The 17,471-nt window shown below is 36.3% G+C and overlaps 1 protein-coding gene across 1 annotated transcript in view; it reads left to right on the top strand.

Moving 5' to 3' along the window:
- npr2 (natriuretic peptide receptor 2) overlaps positions 1 to 17,471 on the top strand; it is a 49,236-nt gene that overhangs the window by 6,581 nt on the left and 25,184 nt on the right. Inside the window, exons 2-7 of the mRNA XM_026254662.1 lie at positions 629 to 816; positions 2,869 to 2,982; positions 4,485 to 4,620; positions 5,757 to 5,851; positions 6,773 to 6,896; positions 7,530 to 7,614. Coding sequence (XP_026110447.1) covers positions 629 to 816; positions 2,869 to 2,982; positions 4,485 to 4,620; positions 5,757 to 5,851; positions 6,773 to 6,896; positions 7,530 to 7,614 — 742 coding nt within the window. The remainder of the gene's footprint in view (positions 1 to 628; positions 817 to 2,868; positions 2,983 to 4,484; positions 4,621 to 5,756; positions 5,852 to 6,772; positions 6,897 to 7,529; positions 7,615 to 17,471) is intronic.

The raw sequence follows: 17,471 nt of genomic DNA on the forward strand, positions 1-17,471 counted from the left end.
ATACACATATGCACGTGTGCATCAATATGCTGCCATGCAGCGGGGAAGAGGTCTGTCCTTCGATCCATCCTCTTAAAAACCAGGAGCACCCCAAAAATCATTTTCATTTGTGCATTTTGTGGTATTGCTAAGGCGAGTGTCACTGTAAGAATTATTTGTAATTTTAACAAAAAATATAATAGCGCTTACCTTTTATTTAGTAACAATTAATGTACTTCTATAGTAAAATACTGTCAAATGTACTATTAGTAATAACTGTCAAATGTACTATTAGTAATAAATGTACTATATATATATATATATATATATATATATATATATATATATATATATATATATATATATATAAATCCAATTAATATAAGTAACTGTAAAAAACTTAACCTGACGTCTGACACTTCACATTTGATGGTATTTTGCAACATGAAATGAAATGAAATGAAATGCCAGCTAAGGGGCCAGGCTCCCAGTTAGCAGACATTCCCTAAAGTGTTAGATCAAAGCCAGCCTCAGCCTGAATCAGAATCACTGTCACAGAATCAGAATATCATTAGGGCACCAGAAATATTTACGCTGAAGATGTAAAAAAATTGTTTCCATCTAAAGGTTTTTTTTTTTTCTACCACAGTTGTGTATATCTGTGGGCCTCTACAGACATTTTTCCAAATAATGAAGCTCTTTGAAGATGAGGTGAAGAACCCGGAGGACTATGCCATCTTTTACCTTGACGTGTTTGCCGAGAGTTTAAGTGGTGATGTTCCAATGCCCTGGAAGGGTTCAGAGATACAGTGGAACGACCCCATCAAGCTATTTCAGGTATTATTAATCATTCCAATAATAACTACTGAGCTTTTGCATAACATTACCAGTGGTATTTGTCTGCTTTTACTTTTGATATCGAACGAGTAGTTGCTTTGAATTGTCTACCTTACATTATGATTCAATGTGAGTGAGTATGATTTTTTTTCATGTTAACATACTTTAATGCAGCATTACATTTGAAGGATTAAGTTATTTTAACTGATTTTATTTATTTTAATAATTCTCACTTAGCTGAAAAGCCTTCCTGGTTACGTTGATAGTGAATAGTACATTAGGCTTCCATTTACTTAAATGAGTGATTTTGCAGTAATTTCGTCCCTAAGGTTGATTAATGCAGCTAGACTGAAGAAAAAAGGAATGTGTTATACATAAAATATTACTTTTGGAATTAACAGTTATAAATATAATATGCAATGTACACAATAAAACTTAGTTACTTTTTCAGATACATATGGGCAGAAGGCTTGGGTGGTCCAGTGAGGGCCCTAGATAGATGTCTTTGGGGCCACCCACCCCTCATGGCCCTACCTTATCTCACTTTAATTGACAATGAAAAATGCAACATTATATTTTCTCTTATACTCGCACTTAAGTATCATAGGCAAGAGAGAATGTATAACTTTATGTGTTTTTGGGTGTAAACGTAAACATCTGCACCACATTTATAGATTATTTTTTATTTATTATTACTTTTTTGCCATTTTTTCTTAAACCATCTTCAGAGTTGCCATCAAAATAATTGTGTGCCATTAAATGTAGCCTTTCTTGTCGTGCTTTTTAAATTCAGTCTTTAAAATATTTGGATTGACAGGTAATTGAGTCAGACGGCTCAGAGTTTAGAGATTACTTTTAAACGTTATTTGGAATTGTTCCTTTAGACAGTTTAATGTGCATTACACAGCAACCTAATGTGATCAGCAAGTAATAACTTGCTTTTATATAAATGCCTGAACCTTATTGTCCAGAATGACACACTTTAATGTGTCTTACATTTCCAAAGACTCCAGTGTTTTGACACAGATGACTCTGATGAAGTTGATTGTAAAAAAAAAAACAGTGACTTGGTGTATGTAGCGTCAAGTTGTCAATATCATAAACCAGTGAAGAATAAAGGTGTATATTTCAAACTATGGAAGGTTGGTATGACCAGATTTGGTCACTTTATTTTAAGGTTCAGTTCTCACTTAACAAACCATTAACTATGACATTTGCCTCAATAAACCACTAATTTGCTGCTTACTTATAGTTAGTAAGATAGTTTTTAAGTTTAGGTATTGTTAGGGATGTAGAATATGTTCATGTAGAATATGTGCTTCATAAGTACTAATAAAAAGCCAATATATTAATAATAGGCATGATAATAAGCAACTGGTCTCTATACTAAAGTGTTACCTCAAAATCTTTCACAGCATGAGTAATTTTACATCGCACATCTAACTGCATTTATGTGTTTGTTTGTTTAGAAACTGAATGCACACAAACAAAAAGTTAAGATTATTATGATAATTCTGGTAGAAGGAACACTTTTAACTACAAATCAGAACAGTAATATGCTAAAAGTATAACCAGGTGAAATATGCAGAAAGAAAAAAAAGAAAAAAAAAGAAAGTGTAAATCAGTACAATTACAATAAAAATAGACTGACACACTTTCACGAGTTCACATCTACGTATATTAATTCAGTAAGGTTATGCGTATTTGGCGTGCTGTCCGGGTGGAGGGCTCCAGAGTACTTCCCCCGGTACTTCCCCCGGTTGTGGTAAGAGTAGATGGATCTATAGTGAGGTATGACTTTAATAATGCACAATTAAAGAACAATAAACAAGTCAAGAAAAGAAAGTAAAAATATGAGTCAAGTGAGTAAATGATGTAAAAAAAATTTTTTTTTTTTGTTTTTAAGACATTTTGAAATTGTATGGCTACGTTTATATTTAAAAACATACTCAGTGACTTCTTATGTCAAGAAATGTATTTTTGCCTATGGGTGATCATGTGTTTTTTTAATAACTCTTACTCTCTGACTGTTTTTTTTCTCCATCTCTCTAGTCTGTGTTCATTGTAACATACCGAGAGCCAGACAGCCCTGAGTATACCGCTTTTCGCAAAGAACTCCACAAGAGAGCAATGCAGGATTTTAATGTCAAATTGGAACCCTCAATGGTGAGTTGCTCATAAGCAAGATCAGGTTTTGGCATATATACACAGCCATCTGTCACATCAGATTTAATTTAGAACATTTGTACAGACTAGCGTAGTTCTCTTTTGGCCTTCTATCACTGTCTTGAAAATATTGAAAGTTCAGTTCAGCTCTATAGGCTTTCAGGATCTAAACTGTGTTTCCTTTTACCACGAGATCAGATATGACACTTAAAAGTGCTTGAATCATAAGTTTGGCTTCCTCATGTCAGTCCCATTTTCCTGAATCAGCTGTACCCTTTGACAAAAGTCGGAAACAACTCCCCAAAAACCTTGGATCCACACGTAGCTGCCAATTGAAAACATTCAGGAAATGAATCCTTAAAGCCTTTGAGTACATACTAAAATGAGCTGCAATTATGAGAAAGTTAGAAATCAAATTTCTGCTTACAATAATTATACCAATTATATAATACCTATCCAGTCAATCATGCATAGTTTCGATGTCTACAGTTTCTCCAAAATTTATTTGGACTCGTAAGCTCTTAAACACACTTAAAAATATCTGAATGCCATTGCATCAGAAACTAAATATGAATGCAAGTGGCATCTGCAAACAAATGCTAGAGCTAACTAACTTAATTTTACTGAGCTATTTTTACAATGACTTTTAACCAACCTCTCCCAATGGGACTTTTAGTAAATGTATGAAGTTAGTTCTCTTCAAGGTCAAGTCAAGTCAAGTCACCTTTATTTATATAGCGCTTTAAACAAAACAGATTGTGTCAAAGCAATCACACAGAAGTGTCTTTACAGAGTAACCACAGGCGTAGCTCATCACATTACCTATTTTTGACAATCTCAATTTTGAATTTGTTGTTTCATTACTTGGAACTTCATTAACATGATATGAATTGAATTTGCTTTAAAGGAACACTCCGACTTTTTGGGACTTTAGCTTATTCACTGTATCCCCCAGAGTTAGATAAGTCCATACATACCTTTTACATTTCTGTGCGTTCTGTAAGTGTTATTTGACGCACCCACCGTTAGCCTAGCTTAGCACAAAGACTGGGTGTAAATGGATAATGGTAGCATAGTAATCCCAATAAGTGACAAAATAATGCAAACGTTTTCCTATTTACATGTTGTGATCTGTATAGTCACAGCGTGTACCAATAACAAGGCTATATGAGACCGAGACCATTTTTAATCATATAAATACTGGGAACTATATTCTCACTAGGCGTAGAAGCAAAGCTAACGTTACTTGGCCATAGTAGCTACTTGGGCGGAGCAACTTGGGCAATATATTTGTTGTCTAATGCAATGGCATTTCAGTTTTTTAATGTTTTATAACATTTGGGGTCACTAAACATCTGTTAGTTTTACCTCAACTCATTTCATCTTCACTAGAGGACAACAGGCCTAATTTTTCTGCACTCCCCATTTCTGTACTGGATGAGATTTAGTTTTAGATTTCTTGATGTTTCTTTGTAATAAATCTATGTTTTGCCTTTCCTCAGATGGATTTTATTGCCGGCTGTTTCCATGATGGTTTTATGCTATACGCAAAAGCCCTCAGTGAAGCGTTAGCAGACAACGTGTCTCAGAATGATGGAATCAACATAACTATGAGAATGCAAAACCGCAGGATCTGGGGTGTGTTGAGTCTTCCCAGTTTACAAATACAAAGATATATGTTTGATAAAAGCATTCAGAATATGACCCTATGATGCTTTGATGGTTCTATCAATAGGATGATCAAAGATTACAACATTTAAGTGCTTCACAGTTTGAGGACGTGATGAGAAGTATCTAGGTTTTTAACAGCAGTGTCAAGCTGGAGTGTTTTGGCAACTCTTGTCTGTAAACTCACAGCCTCTCTTGCAGGGAGTGTAGAGGTCAGAGTCCTTGATTTAAAGCATGTCCCAGCTAGCTTGTGGATGGAAAATCTGTTTCTAATACACAACCCAGCTGCTGAGCCCTCTCCCTGGAGGAAACTACACACACTGCACCAAACACATACAGCAACCAGGCATCATACTGAATGGGAAAAACAAAAAAGTCTTGTTTTCAGTCAAATATTTAAACATAGTGAAAACAAGATTCATTTAGAGAGAAGAGAATATATCTTGAATTACATGTTTTCCTTCAGAGCCCTGCACATTTCTGAACCAAAACTAATTACCATAAACATAACTTGGTCACAGTATCTATAATTTTTTCTGCATGTCATGTGTGGGGCTCCGTAGAAAAACCAGCAATTCAAGATATTTTCTTTTTTTTTTTCAAGATTTTGCTTTCTGATGAAGCTTTTATACAAAAAGATATATAATTCAAGATATATGCAAGATATATTATCTTAATATTTAACAGGTTTTAATATTTTACACTATTTGCATCTCAGCTTTACTCGCTTTAAGGCTGTTCAGATATTTTACTGTAACTATTGAACTATTGAAAAAAATTGTAGAGAATGACATAAAAAAGACATAATAATAACCGATATCTGTTGCTTCTCCTAGAGAACAATGTAAACTGATATTACATTTTCTGAATTTCTTGAGAAAAATCACACGTCTCTTTTAGAAATTCAAACGAGAGATTCTAGTGTCCACAAAATCAAACCTCTGAGATTTCAAAATGAACTCTCTAGTAAATATCTAATGGCAGAGTTTCCTCTCAGTAAAACAATTTTTTCTCAGAATACATGACCTTTTAACTTCATACCATTGAAAGCAACACTCAGATAGAAATGTTTATTCGATCCCTGGGATTGTGTTTGTTTATCACAGGGGTGACTGGCCTTGTTAGCACAGATCGGAACAATGCCAGAGACACAGACTTTAGCCTTTGGGGAATGACTAACCTGAAAACTGGACAATACGCAGTAAGTAGAATGTCCTTTTGGAATCAAACGGTCTCTTCTGCTGCCAAATAAGAGTTTCAGAACCCATGAGTATCAGCAGGAGTAACTGAGATGTCTGCTTTTGAAAGCATCAGAAATAACATTATGAATGATGTAGCTTTACTCTGGAATGTTTCTTTAATGAAAATCTTTTTGATAGACAGGTGAAAATAAATTAAAGCTTTGAACATATGTAGAACAACCGTCTAATTTAACCCACACACCACATTTTCCATAATTACTGTAAATGTGGCTGTGGTTCGGCATCGGCATACCAAATAATGTGTTGTTTAAAAATAAAATCCTTTACTTGCCCTTCTGTCCTAATCAAAAGCATGTGTTCATGAGCTTGTAAGTGTTTGTTTTGTTCATTTTTCCATTTAACTTGTTCATTCATAAATGTTCCTGGAGGCTTGCTTGATTTAGAGAGGTCTATTGCAACAAAAATATGAAAAGAAACTAACAGTGATCAAAAGCTGGTAACAAAGCGATTGAGTTATCGTGCATTGTTGCTATAGATACCCCTTATGTCACCAGTATATTCAGACTTTTGTTTTTCATCAGACAATGTTGTACAGTATATACACACTCTAAATCATAAAAATCATATACCATAATCATATAGTTTAAATATTTTCCGTATAACCATAGACTAAATAAAGTACAATTGGCTGGCTTTGTTATCTTTATTTTTATGTTATGTAATGCAAGATGTTGTTTTCTTGTCTGAAATGGGTTGCACTTATTTTAAGGTGTCCTTAGTGCACTGTAATTATTTGACTTACGAGGATACTGATACATAATTATATACATAATTTACTGTTATGTAAACAAGGACACTGTAAAATAAAGTGTTACCCTGAAATGCTTTAAATATACTTATGAGAATACTTTGTTACACAGATTGTTGGTCACTACAATGGGACTAGTAAAGAAATCCTGTGGTCCCCAACAGAGAGAATTCAGTGGCCAAAGGGTGTCCCACCCCTGGACTACCCACCGTGTGGATTCTCCCCATGCAAGGAAGGTAGGGACCTTTTTTAGTGGAAACTCTTCCAACACACAACATGGTTTTGGTAATTGCATGCTGCTGTTAGGTGACCCTTAACTCAGTTTTATTGGTTCAACTGAATTAAATTATTCCATTTTGGTTTATTTTTGACTGACTCAAAATCTTTCATCTGTGGAAGTTCTATATGATGTAGATATCACTGTTCAGCAAGAGGTTAAGCACTATACATATCCTTTCTATATTAATCAGACACACTGTAGATCACAAAAACTGTATTGCTATATATATATATATATATATATATATATATATATATAAAGAAAAAAAAGAAGATGTTTTGGGTACCTTTTGTGGTATAACTTGGCAAATATCCAGATGCACAATGTCAATGAGCTCAATTTCAGCTGATTCAGTTTAATCTGCTGCATACTCCACAAGCTGGAACTTACAAAACTGACCCACAAAATTGGCAATTGCACAGAGCAAGCTGCATTCATCAGACTTTGTGGGCGTCGTTAAATGAATTGCATAATTTCTTAAGTGAATTAAGCATCAGGTGGCACAATTTCTTTTTCTTGGATTCCTCCTTAGTATGCTCAATAAGTTACTGAATTAAAAGTTTTATATAATTGTTATTTAATTCCCCAGATCATATTCCAGTACTTGGAATAGTGGCAGTTGGGTCTGGACTAGCCCTCATCATTTTTGGAATCTCCAGTTTTCTCATATACAGGTACATTATTTTTTACTTCAAGCTTAAGTGTAATTCTTTTAGTTTTCATATTAATGGCAATATGTGGAATACCTGAGAGAGGCGAAGAAGACTTGCTTGAACCAGCATATGTTTCTTTTTCAGAGGATTTACAGGAAAAGCTTCTATAGGTGCCAGAGTCGAATTTACATGACTGTTGCCAGAGCAACTGCTCAGCAGTTGTTTAAGTTAAAACATTTTCTGAGGCAAATCCAGATAGTCTAAAAACTTCAGTGCTTGTTTCACTTGGTAATTTGATATTTTAATAATATCAGGGTGTGCTATTGACCTCAATGCCTCAATTATGACTAGACACAGATGGAATCTGTGGACACTGCATTTTCTGAGCTGATTTTGGAAGAAAATCTGTGGAATTGTATGGAATGGATTTTAAAAAATGTGTTAAACAATGCTGAGAGTTTTGGCTTTTCATTACCTGAAATCATGAGGAAATTACTATAGACACATTTGGAAGCTGCAGATTTTTCTGTTGAGTTTTACTAGATTATGACTGATACAAGATAAGATAATTATGAAAAAATTGGCTATTTTGAATTTTAAGTGAAGTATAATTTAAATATACATATGTTAACCACAGATGTTATATTGATGCTTCCCTAAATAATAATAATAATAATAATAAACTACAGAAAAAAGGTTTGTCAAAAAATGTAATGTAGACCTAAGTGAATAAATTAATTCTTTCTTTTTTAACATTAATTATTTCATTGTTGAAAGGCTTTATATACTTGGACTTCTTTATTATCTACAGTATGTAGTCTTAAGATGTATTAACAGAAGCAAATAAATAGAATAAATAAATAAAAAACCTGTTTGCAGCCTACTATTATGAATATTATAAGTTAGCTCTGTTGACAATTTTCTAATGAAGCTTCTCATCTCTTAATCTCTTTGAATTAAGTAAATGGTTTTCTGAATTTGTGACTCCATACATCATATTAAATTAAATTAAATTAAATTAAATTAAATTAAATTAAATTAAATTAAATTCAATTCAATTCAATTCAATTCAATTCAATTCAATTCAATTCAATTCAAATGTATAGTCAGAAAAGTTCTCAACTTAACTTTACTTGAATTTAAATTAGTGCAAACATGGTGTTTCAATCAGAATGTTATTTTTTATTTAAGTCACGCTCCTTCGTTGTGTATGATACACATGATAGCCTACTGACATTTTTAGTGAAGTCTTGTGCATGCAGATGTATACTTTTCCATTTTTTTTCAACTACTTCACTTTAAAAGGTCTGTTAGAACAGTCTACAATTTTAGCATGTTTCCTTCTTTTTCTAAAATCGGAGAGGACATTACTGAATAGTATGGAACGACATCTTGTGGAAAAGAGAATTGTAGAAGCTTACTCATGGATTATATAAATGGGCTCATGTCCAGTATAGTCAACACTATGAGACGAATATTGATGTTAGCTCCTCATGAATACTAGAATAAATATTGCAGTTGCAGCAAAGGTAGGCTTATTATTGGACTTGTCATTCTCTCATCTGAACTTGGTTTAAAAAAAGTGTATCTAATATGAAAATGTTGTTTAAGGACACCCGCTCACACATAGCGTACACACAAACACACACACATAGCAGAAACTTATCAAGTAACAAGAATATAAACGCTCTTGGTTTCTAGGGTTAGGCAACACTCGTTCCCTCATCTAGAGAGAACCAAGATTAAATTTGTAACCAAGAGCGTTCCCTTACGAGAGTACTCTCGTGTTGCGTAAACTAGCATATGCTACGGGAACCCAATGTAAAATGCAGTGCGTGCTTAGAAATGTCCACACACATAGATATATATATATATATATATATATATATACATATTCCATACATATATTCCCAAGGGCATGTGCCCGGAGTATACATAATAGTAGGTAAATCCACACCAACTAACGTGGGTGTGAGTATATAATATGACCATCTCGAAGGACATGGGTGCTTATTACATTATAACAGTCAGGAACGACATGAGTTAGCCTAAACTGCATAAAAGCAAGGCTAATATCAGTTGGACATCTGACCAAGAGGGACAGATATGATTGTAGAATTACAGTGAGGGAGGACCTAAGTCAGCCTGATCTGTTAGTCTTAGACCCGTGCTAGCAGCACAACACTGTCTGCACAACGCAGAGTCGGCCAGATCGGTGGATATTACTGTACACCTAGACTGACAACAGTTTAGCCTGCCAGGCAGGAACTTCCAGGTTATAGAACCTTATGAATGTAGATGGGGAGGCCCTGCCTGCCATCATACAAATGTCCTGGAGTGAAACTCCACTGGACCATGCCCACGAGGAGGCCATGCCTCTTGTGGAATGAGCTTTGATGCCCAATGGGCTCTGTTTCGACGTGGCTAGTCCCTTAGTGTGGCACCAAAAAAAAAAAACAAAGAGCTGCTCTGACTGTCTGAAAGCAGCAGACTGTCCGACATATATCCTCAGCGCCCTGACCGAGCAGAGGAGGTTCACATCGCCCTCACTATCAGATCTTGGAAGAGCTGACAGTGAAATGACTTTTGCTCTGAACGGAGTGGAAGGCACTTTGGGTACATAACCGTGTGTCGGTTTGAGAATGACTTTAATCAATCAATCACCTTTATTTATATAGTGCTTTAAACAAAATACATTGCGCCAAAGCACTGAACAACATTCATTTGGAAAACAGTGTCTCAATAATGCAAAATGATAGTTAAAGGCAGTTCATCATTGAATTCATTGATGTCATCTCTGTTCAGTTGAAATAGTGTCTGTTTTAATTTGCAATCAAGTCAACGATATCGCTGTAGATGAAGTGACCCCAACTAAGCAAGCCAGAGGCGACAGCGGCAAGGAACCGAAACTCCATCGGTGACAGAATGGAGAAAAAAACCTTGGGAGAAACCAGGCTCAGTTGGGGGGCCAGTTCTCCTCTGACCAGACGAAAACCAGTAGTTCAATTCCAGGCTGCAGCAAAGTCAGATTGTGCAGAAGAATCATCTGTTTCCTGTGGTCTTGTCCTGGTGCTCCTCTGAGACAAGGTCTTTACAGGGGATCTGTATCTGGGGCTCTAGTTGTCCTGGTCTCCGCTGTCTTTCAGGGCAGTAGAGGTCCTTTCTAGGTGCTGATCCACCATCTGGTCTGGATACGTACTGGATCCGGGTGACTGCAGTGACCCTCTGATCTGGACACAGACTGGATCTGGTGGCCACGGTGACCTCGGAACAAGAGAGAAACAGACAAATATTAGCGTAGATGCCATTCTTCTAATGATGTAGAAAGTACGGTGTTATGTGAAGTGTTCCGGTTCCAGTTTACCTAATTAATGCAGCCTAAAAATCCTTTAACGGATTTGGATATTAAAAGCATATTAGTATGTTATGTGTATGCCAGGTTAAAGAGATGGGTCTTTAATCTAGATTTAAACTGCAAGAGTGTGTCTGCCTCCCGAACAATGTTAGGTAGGTTATTCCAGAGTTTAGGCGCCAAATAGGAAAAGGATCTGCCGCCCGCAGTTGATTTTGATATTCTAGGTATTATCAAATTGCCTGAGTTTTGAGAACGTAGCGGACGTAACGGAGTATAATGTAAAAGGAGCTCATTCAAATACTGAGGTGCTAAACCATTCAGGGCTTTATAAGTAATAAGCAATATTTTAAAATCTATACGATGTTTGATAGGGAGCCAGTGCAGTGTGGACAGGACCGGGCTAATATGGTCATACTTCCTGGTTCTAGTAAGAACTCTTGCTGCTGCATTTTGGACTAGCTGTAGTTTGTTTACCAAGCGTGCAGAACAACCACCCAATAAAGCATTACAGTAGTCTAACCTTGAAGTCATAAATGCATGGATTAACATTTCTGCATTTGACATTGAGAGCATAGGCCGTAATTTAGATATATTTTTGAGATGGAAAAATGCAGTTTTACAAATGCTAGAAACGTGGCTTTCTAAGGAAAGATTGCGATCAAGTAGCACACCTAGGTTCCTAACTGATGACGAAGAATTGACAGAGCAACCATCAAGTCTTAGACAGTGTTCTAGGTTATTACAAGTAGAGTTTTTAGGCCCTATGATTAACACCTCTGTTTTTTCTGAATTTAGCAGTAAGAAATTACTCGTCATCCAATTTTTTATATCGACTATGCATTCCATTAGTTTTTCAAATTGGTGTGTTTCACCGGGCTGCGAGGAAATATAGAGCTGCGTATCATCAGCATAACAGTGAAAGCTAACACCATGTTTCCTGATGATATCTCCCAAGGGTAACATATAAAGCGTGAAGAGTAGCGGCCCTAGAACTGAGCCTTGAGGTACTCCATACTGCACTTGTGATTGATATGATACATCTTCATTCACTGCTACGAACTGATGGCGGTCATATAAGTACGATTTAAACCATGCTAATGCACTTCCACTGATGCCAACAAAGTGTTCAAGTCTATGCAAAAGAATGTTGTGGTCAATTGTGTCAAACGCAGCACTAAGATCCAATAAAACTAATAGAGAGATACACCCACGATCAGATGATAAGAGCAGATCATTTGTAACTCTAAGGAGAGCAGTTTCAGTACTATGATACGGTCTAAATCCTGACTGGAAATCCTCACATATACCATTTTTCTCCAAGAAGGAATATAATTGTGAGGATACCACCTTTTCTAGTATCTTGGACAGAAAAGGGAGATTCGAGATTGGTCTATAATTAACTAGTTCTCTGGGGTCAAGTTGTGGCTTTTTTATGAGAGGCTTAATAACAGCCAGTTTGAAGGTTTTGGGGACATGTCCTAATAACAATGAGGAATTAATAATAGTCAGAAGAGGACCTATGACTTCTGGAAGCACCTCTTTTAAGAGCTTAGATGGTATAGGGTCTAACATACATGTTGTAAGTTTAGATGATTTAACAAGTTTATACAATTCTTCCTCTCCTATAGTAGAGAATGAGTGGAACTGTTCCTCAGGGGGTCTATAGTGCACTGTCTGATGCGAAACTGTAGCTGACGGCTGAATGGCTGCAATTTTATCTCTAATAGTATCGATTTTAGAAGTAAAGTAGTTCATAAAGTCATTACTGCTGTGGTGTTGGGAAATGTCAACACTTGTTGAGGCTTTATTTTTCGTTAATTTAGCCACTGTATTGAATAAATACCTGGGGTTATGTTTGTTTTCTTCTAAAAGAGAAGAAAAGTAATCAGATCTAGCAGTTTTTAATGCTTTTCGGTAGGATATGCTACTTTCCCGCCAAGCAATACGAAATACCTCTAGTTTTGTTTTCCTCCAGCTGCGCTCCATTTTTCGGGCTGCTCTCTTTAGGGTGCGAGTATGCTCATTATACCATGGTGTCAAACTGTTTTCCTTAACCTTTCTTAAGCGTAAAGGAGCAACTGTATTTAAAGTGCTAGAAAAGAGAGAGTCCATAGTTTCTGTTACATCATCAAGTTGTTCTGAGGTTTTGGATATGCTAAGGAATTCGGATACATCTGGAAGATAACTTAAAAAGCAGTCTTTTGTGGTAGAAGTGATGGTTCTTCGATACTTGTAACAAGAAGTAGAATTTACAATTTTGGCTATATGAAGTTTACACAGAACTAAATAATGATCTGAGATATCATCACTTGGCTGAATAATTTCAACACTATCAACATCAATTCCATGTGACAGTATTAAATCTAGAGTATGATTTCGACAATGAGTAGGTCCTGAAACGTGTTGTCTAACACCAATAGAGTTCAGAATGTCTATAAATGCTGATCCCAATACATCTTTTTCATTATCGACATGGATATTAAAATCACCAACTATTAAAACTTTATCTGCAGCCAGAACTAACTCAGATGTAAAATCACCAAACTCTTTAATAAAGTCTGTATGGTGCCCTGGTGGCCTGTATACAGTAGCCAGTACAAACATAACAGGGGATTTATCATTAACATTGGTTTCTCTGGATAATGTTATATGAAGCACCATTACTTCAAACGAGTTATACTTGAAGCCTGCCCTCTGAGAAATCCTGAAAACGTTATTATAAATTGAAGCAACTCCTCCCCCTTTGCCTTTTAGACGCGGCTCGTGTTTATAACAATAATCTTGGGGGGTGGACTCATTTAAAATAATGTAATCATCAGGTTTTAGCCAGGTTTCTGTCAAGCAGAGCACATCTATATTATGATCAGTTATCATATTATTTACAAAAAGTGTTTTCGTAGAAATGGATCTGATATTTAATAAGCCAATCTTTATAATTTGTTTATCCATATTGCATTTGTTTTTTATTTGTTGAACCTCAATTAAATTGTTAACCTTAACTTGGTTTGGACGTTTTTTGTATTTTCTAGTTCGGGGAACAGACACAGTCTCTATAGTGTGATATCTAGGTGAAAGAGTCTCTATGTGCTGAGAATTAACTGACCTCTGTGATGGTCTGTGACTTTAGAGTCGTTAGGTCCAAACTCGATACATGTAGCACTCACAGAGAGCACGTGCAGGTCACCCACTCGCTGGTCAGCCACAAAGAAATTGATCTTAAATGAAAGATACCGCAAATTCACAGACTGCAGTGGTTCGAAGGGGCCGCCCTTCATAGCATCCAGGTCCGTGGAGAGGTCCCAGACTGGAACCAGAGGGGGCCGGGGAGGGTTTAATCTCCTAGCACCTCTCAGGAAATGAATGATGTGATCATTCCTTGTCATTTTAGCTTAAAGAAGGGTTCTCGTGAGCGCCCCCTTTGCGCCCTCGATGCACACTTTTGCAAAGCCCAGACTGGGGCGAACTCTGCAGCAGACTTCTAATTTTAGGGAATCAAATTCATGACACTCATACCATGTTTTACCAAGAATGTATTATTGATTATCAATGAAACACTGTTTAATATTGGTGCTACAGTAGTTACTGTTGGCAAGGGTGTTGATATAACTAAACGTAACATTTAGCAAGAACAACACCATGCTGTGCAAACCGTTGATAGTTTTTTATGTGGAAATCATGACCAAATAGGACCTTTGTAGAGTCCTGTAACTAATATTACATATTGCTTTAGCCTGAAAACATATTTTGATGTAACATATTAGTTCTATTAATTACTGCGATTAATTATTTTAGGCAGATATCAACCACAGGGTGCTTCAGTCTAAATATTTTATATACAGTATAAAAAGGAAAACTTTTATATCTCACAAAGTCAATATAAGCCTAAATCTTGTTGAGAGCAAAATGTTTAATGGAAAGTTATTATATATATATATATATATATATATATATATATATATATATATATATATATATATATATATATATATATATATATATATATATAATAAATATATTTTTAGGAAGGATGTTAATGCTGTTCTTTTCCAAACAATGAAAGTGAATGGGAACCATAGTCAGTCAAGCTCCAAATATAACAAACAAACATCCACAAATTAACTAAATATAAGCACAAAAAAATGCTTACTTAAATATAAATAAAATACAATAACACGTTATACAATGTTGCATTTACTTCTGTAAATTACAGTAGTTGTTAATGAAATAGATGGCGATCTTTTGAATGTCGTATAATGCAACCGCTAACATGATTCAAATATACAAATCTTAAGATATAGACACAAAGTATGTAAAATTACAATTGTAAAGGATAAACTCACAAGCAAAGCTTCTCTGGGGTTTTACACAAAGGAATAAAAACAGATACAAGGACCATGTAATCTCCCTGCTACATAGATCTGAAAATGGCTGCTGTGCTAGTGCCCTTTGTGTGATGAAGCATAACAAAGGCCCTGTCCCAAATGGCACCCTTAACGTGCATTTTCTGACTTAAGGACTTAAAATCCCATTTGTCCCATTTGTCCTTTTAGCTTATAGAAGGGTTCTCGTGAGTGCCCCCTTTGCACCCTCGATGCACACTTCTGCCGAGCACAAACTGGGTCGAACTCTGCAGCAGACTTCTAAACGACAGTGAAAACACCGTTACGTCTCAAAAGTGTGGACTCAAGAGGAAGACCGAAAGGCTGTGATCAGGATAGGGATAGGGCCAAAGATTTTTCTAAGTTGTGGAGGAATTTTAACCAAAGAATGTTACAGACATTCCATGAAGACCCTAAAGAATCATACCAACTTGTGGAAAATGAGCATCCAATCTCCCCTTTAAGAAAATTATTTATTTAACACTATTTGCATTAACAAATAATGTGACCATGGCAACATTCTATTTTTTTAATAGCAAAACCTGGGTCGCTTTCGTGAAATACTTAACAGTTTCCCTTTGCTAGGGGAAGTGTTTAAGGGATTATATGCAACACCCTTAAGTCATTCCCTTAGGTAAGGAAATCACGCCTTAAGTCTCATTCTTAAGGGAAAAACTAAAGGTGCTTTGTGCAACCGGGCACTGGGGTACACACCTTTTGGCTGAGGATCATTGATGGAGTGAGGAGAAGGAAATGTATATGAGAGGTCTTGTACTGATAATGGCACACACTTCAGCCATTAGAATTGACAGCATTTCGGGAGTCAGATGCGTGCAGCTGAGGAAGCATGAAGTCAAAAATTCACCTGGAAAGTCCAATCATACTCACCCATCTTCCTCCTATGTGAGACCTATGTGGGTTATTAAAGATCCATTGCAGCCTTCTTCACTGAGGTAATTTTTCACACTTAAATCTTCGGTAGAGACCACAAGCATATTCAGCTCTTTGCATGCTCCTGTGAAATTAGTTCCACAGCCTTTGATAAGCCTTCAAAGGCGAAGAAGTGGCAAAGTGCATAAATGAAACTTGATGTGTCCATTGACGTGTCCAAAAATGTCCTGGGATTGATCAAGGGATGGAGACCTAGTAACAATACCGTGATCAATATTGTTCCAGAGCGTCGTTCAGTTCCAGATCCAGAGCATGGGACCAATGCTGTAAGGAGTGTGCTGTAGTGATGATGCAAGTTATCGTGCGACTCTTTCACTTATGTACATCAACATTCAAAACAAAAAAAATGTGTGCAAACTGGAATGAAGCAGAGATCAGGGAGCTGATCATTTTCTGCACTGAAGCTGAGATCGCTCTCTTGCTTACTGGAATGGTGCGTGTCACATTACATGACACATACCAATGTCATGTGTCTTTACGGGATCTTTACCAGATTCCAGGAAACCACTTGCAATGTGAATTAACCAAAATGAACTGATCCGGGGACACATTATCAGTGTATTTTCCAGAATCTATGTGTGAAAGGGGCTCAGTTCTTTAGAGTCCATCTTCCAGGAACGGGTTTAGCCTCTGAACAAAACTCTGCTTTTTCATTTTCAAGACAAGCAATTTCTGCTTTCGAAGCCTCCCTTTGTTAAATGCGAGCCAAAAATCATTACAATTAAAAGAACCAAAGATATAAACTTCCGTCTGTGCGCATTGAATTTATTTAATACACAAGTTTTATGATTAATGATTTCCAAGATTAACATTTTTTGAATCAGTGAGAACCAAGGCCAGGATCAGGGGTTAAGCAGGTTGTGATGTGTAATGCTCACACTTCCATGTCTGTATCTGGAAAGATAAAACTGTAGGGAGCTTCTTTCACAGGGTGGGTGCTAGATGCTGCAGAATTGACGGACCAGCGAGCCAGTTTGTTTTAATTAGGCAGCATGCAGGAACTGGTCTTCTAGCAACATCTGCAGGGTTTTGTGAGATTAGAATGTATTGCCACTGCTTATTCTCAATTAAAGAAGCAATTTTTTCATCATCTTTCAATCTTTTGAAGACCGAGGTGGCTAATGGGCTGGGAGCAAACTGGGGAAAGAGAGAGGCTTTAACACTTGGTTGTGAAGTTAATTTTTCCTTGAGGT

Source organism: Carassius auratus, chromosome 5 (genome assembly GCF_003368295.1).
Source record: "Carassius auratus strain Wakin chromosome 5, ASM336829v1, whole genome shotgun sequence".
Lineage (NCBI taxonomy): Eukaryota > Metazoa > Chordata > Actinopteri > Cypriniformes > Cyprinidae > Carassius > Carassius auratus.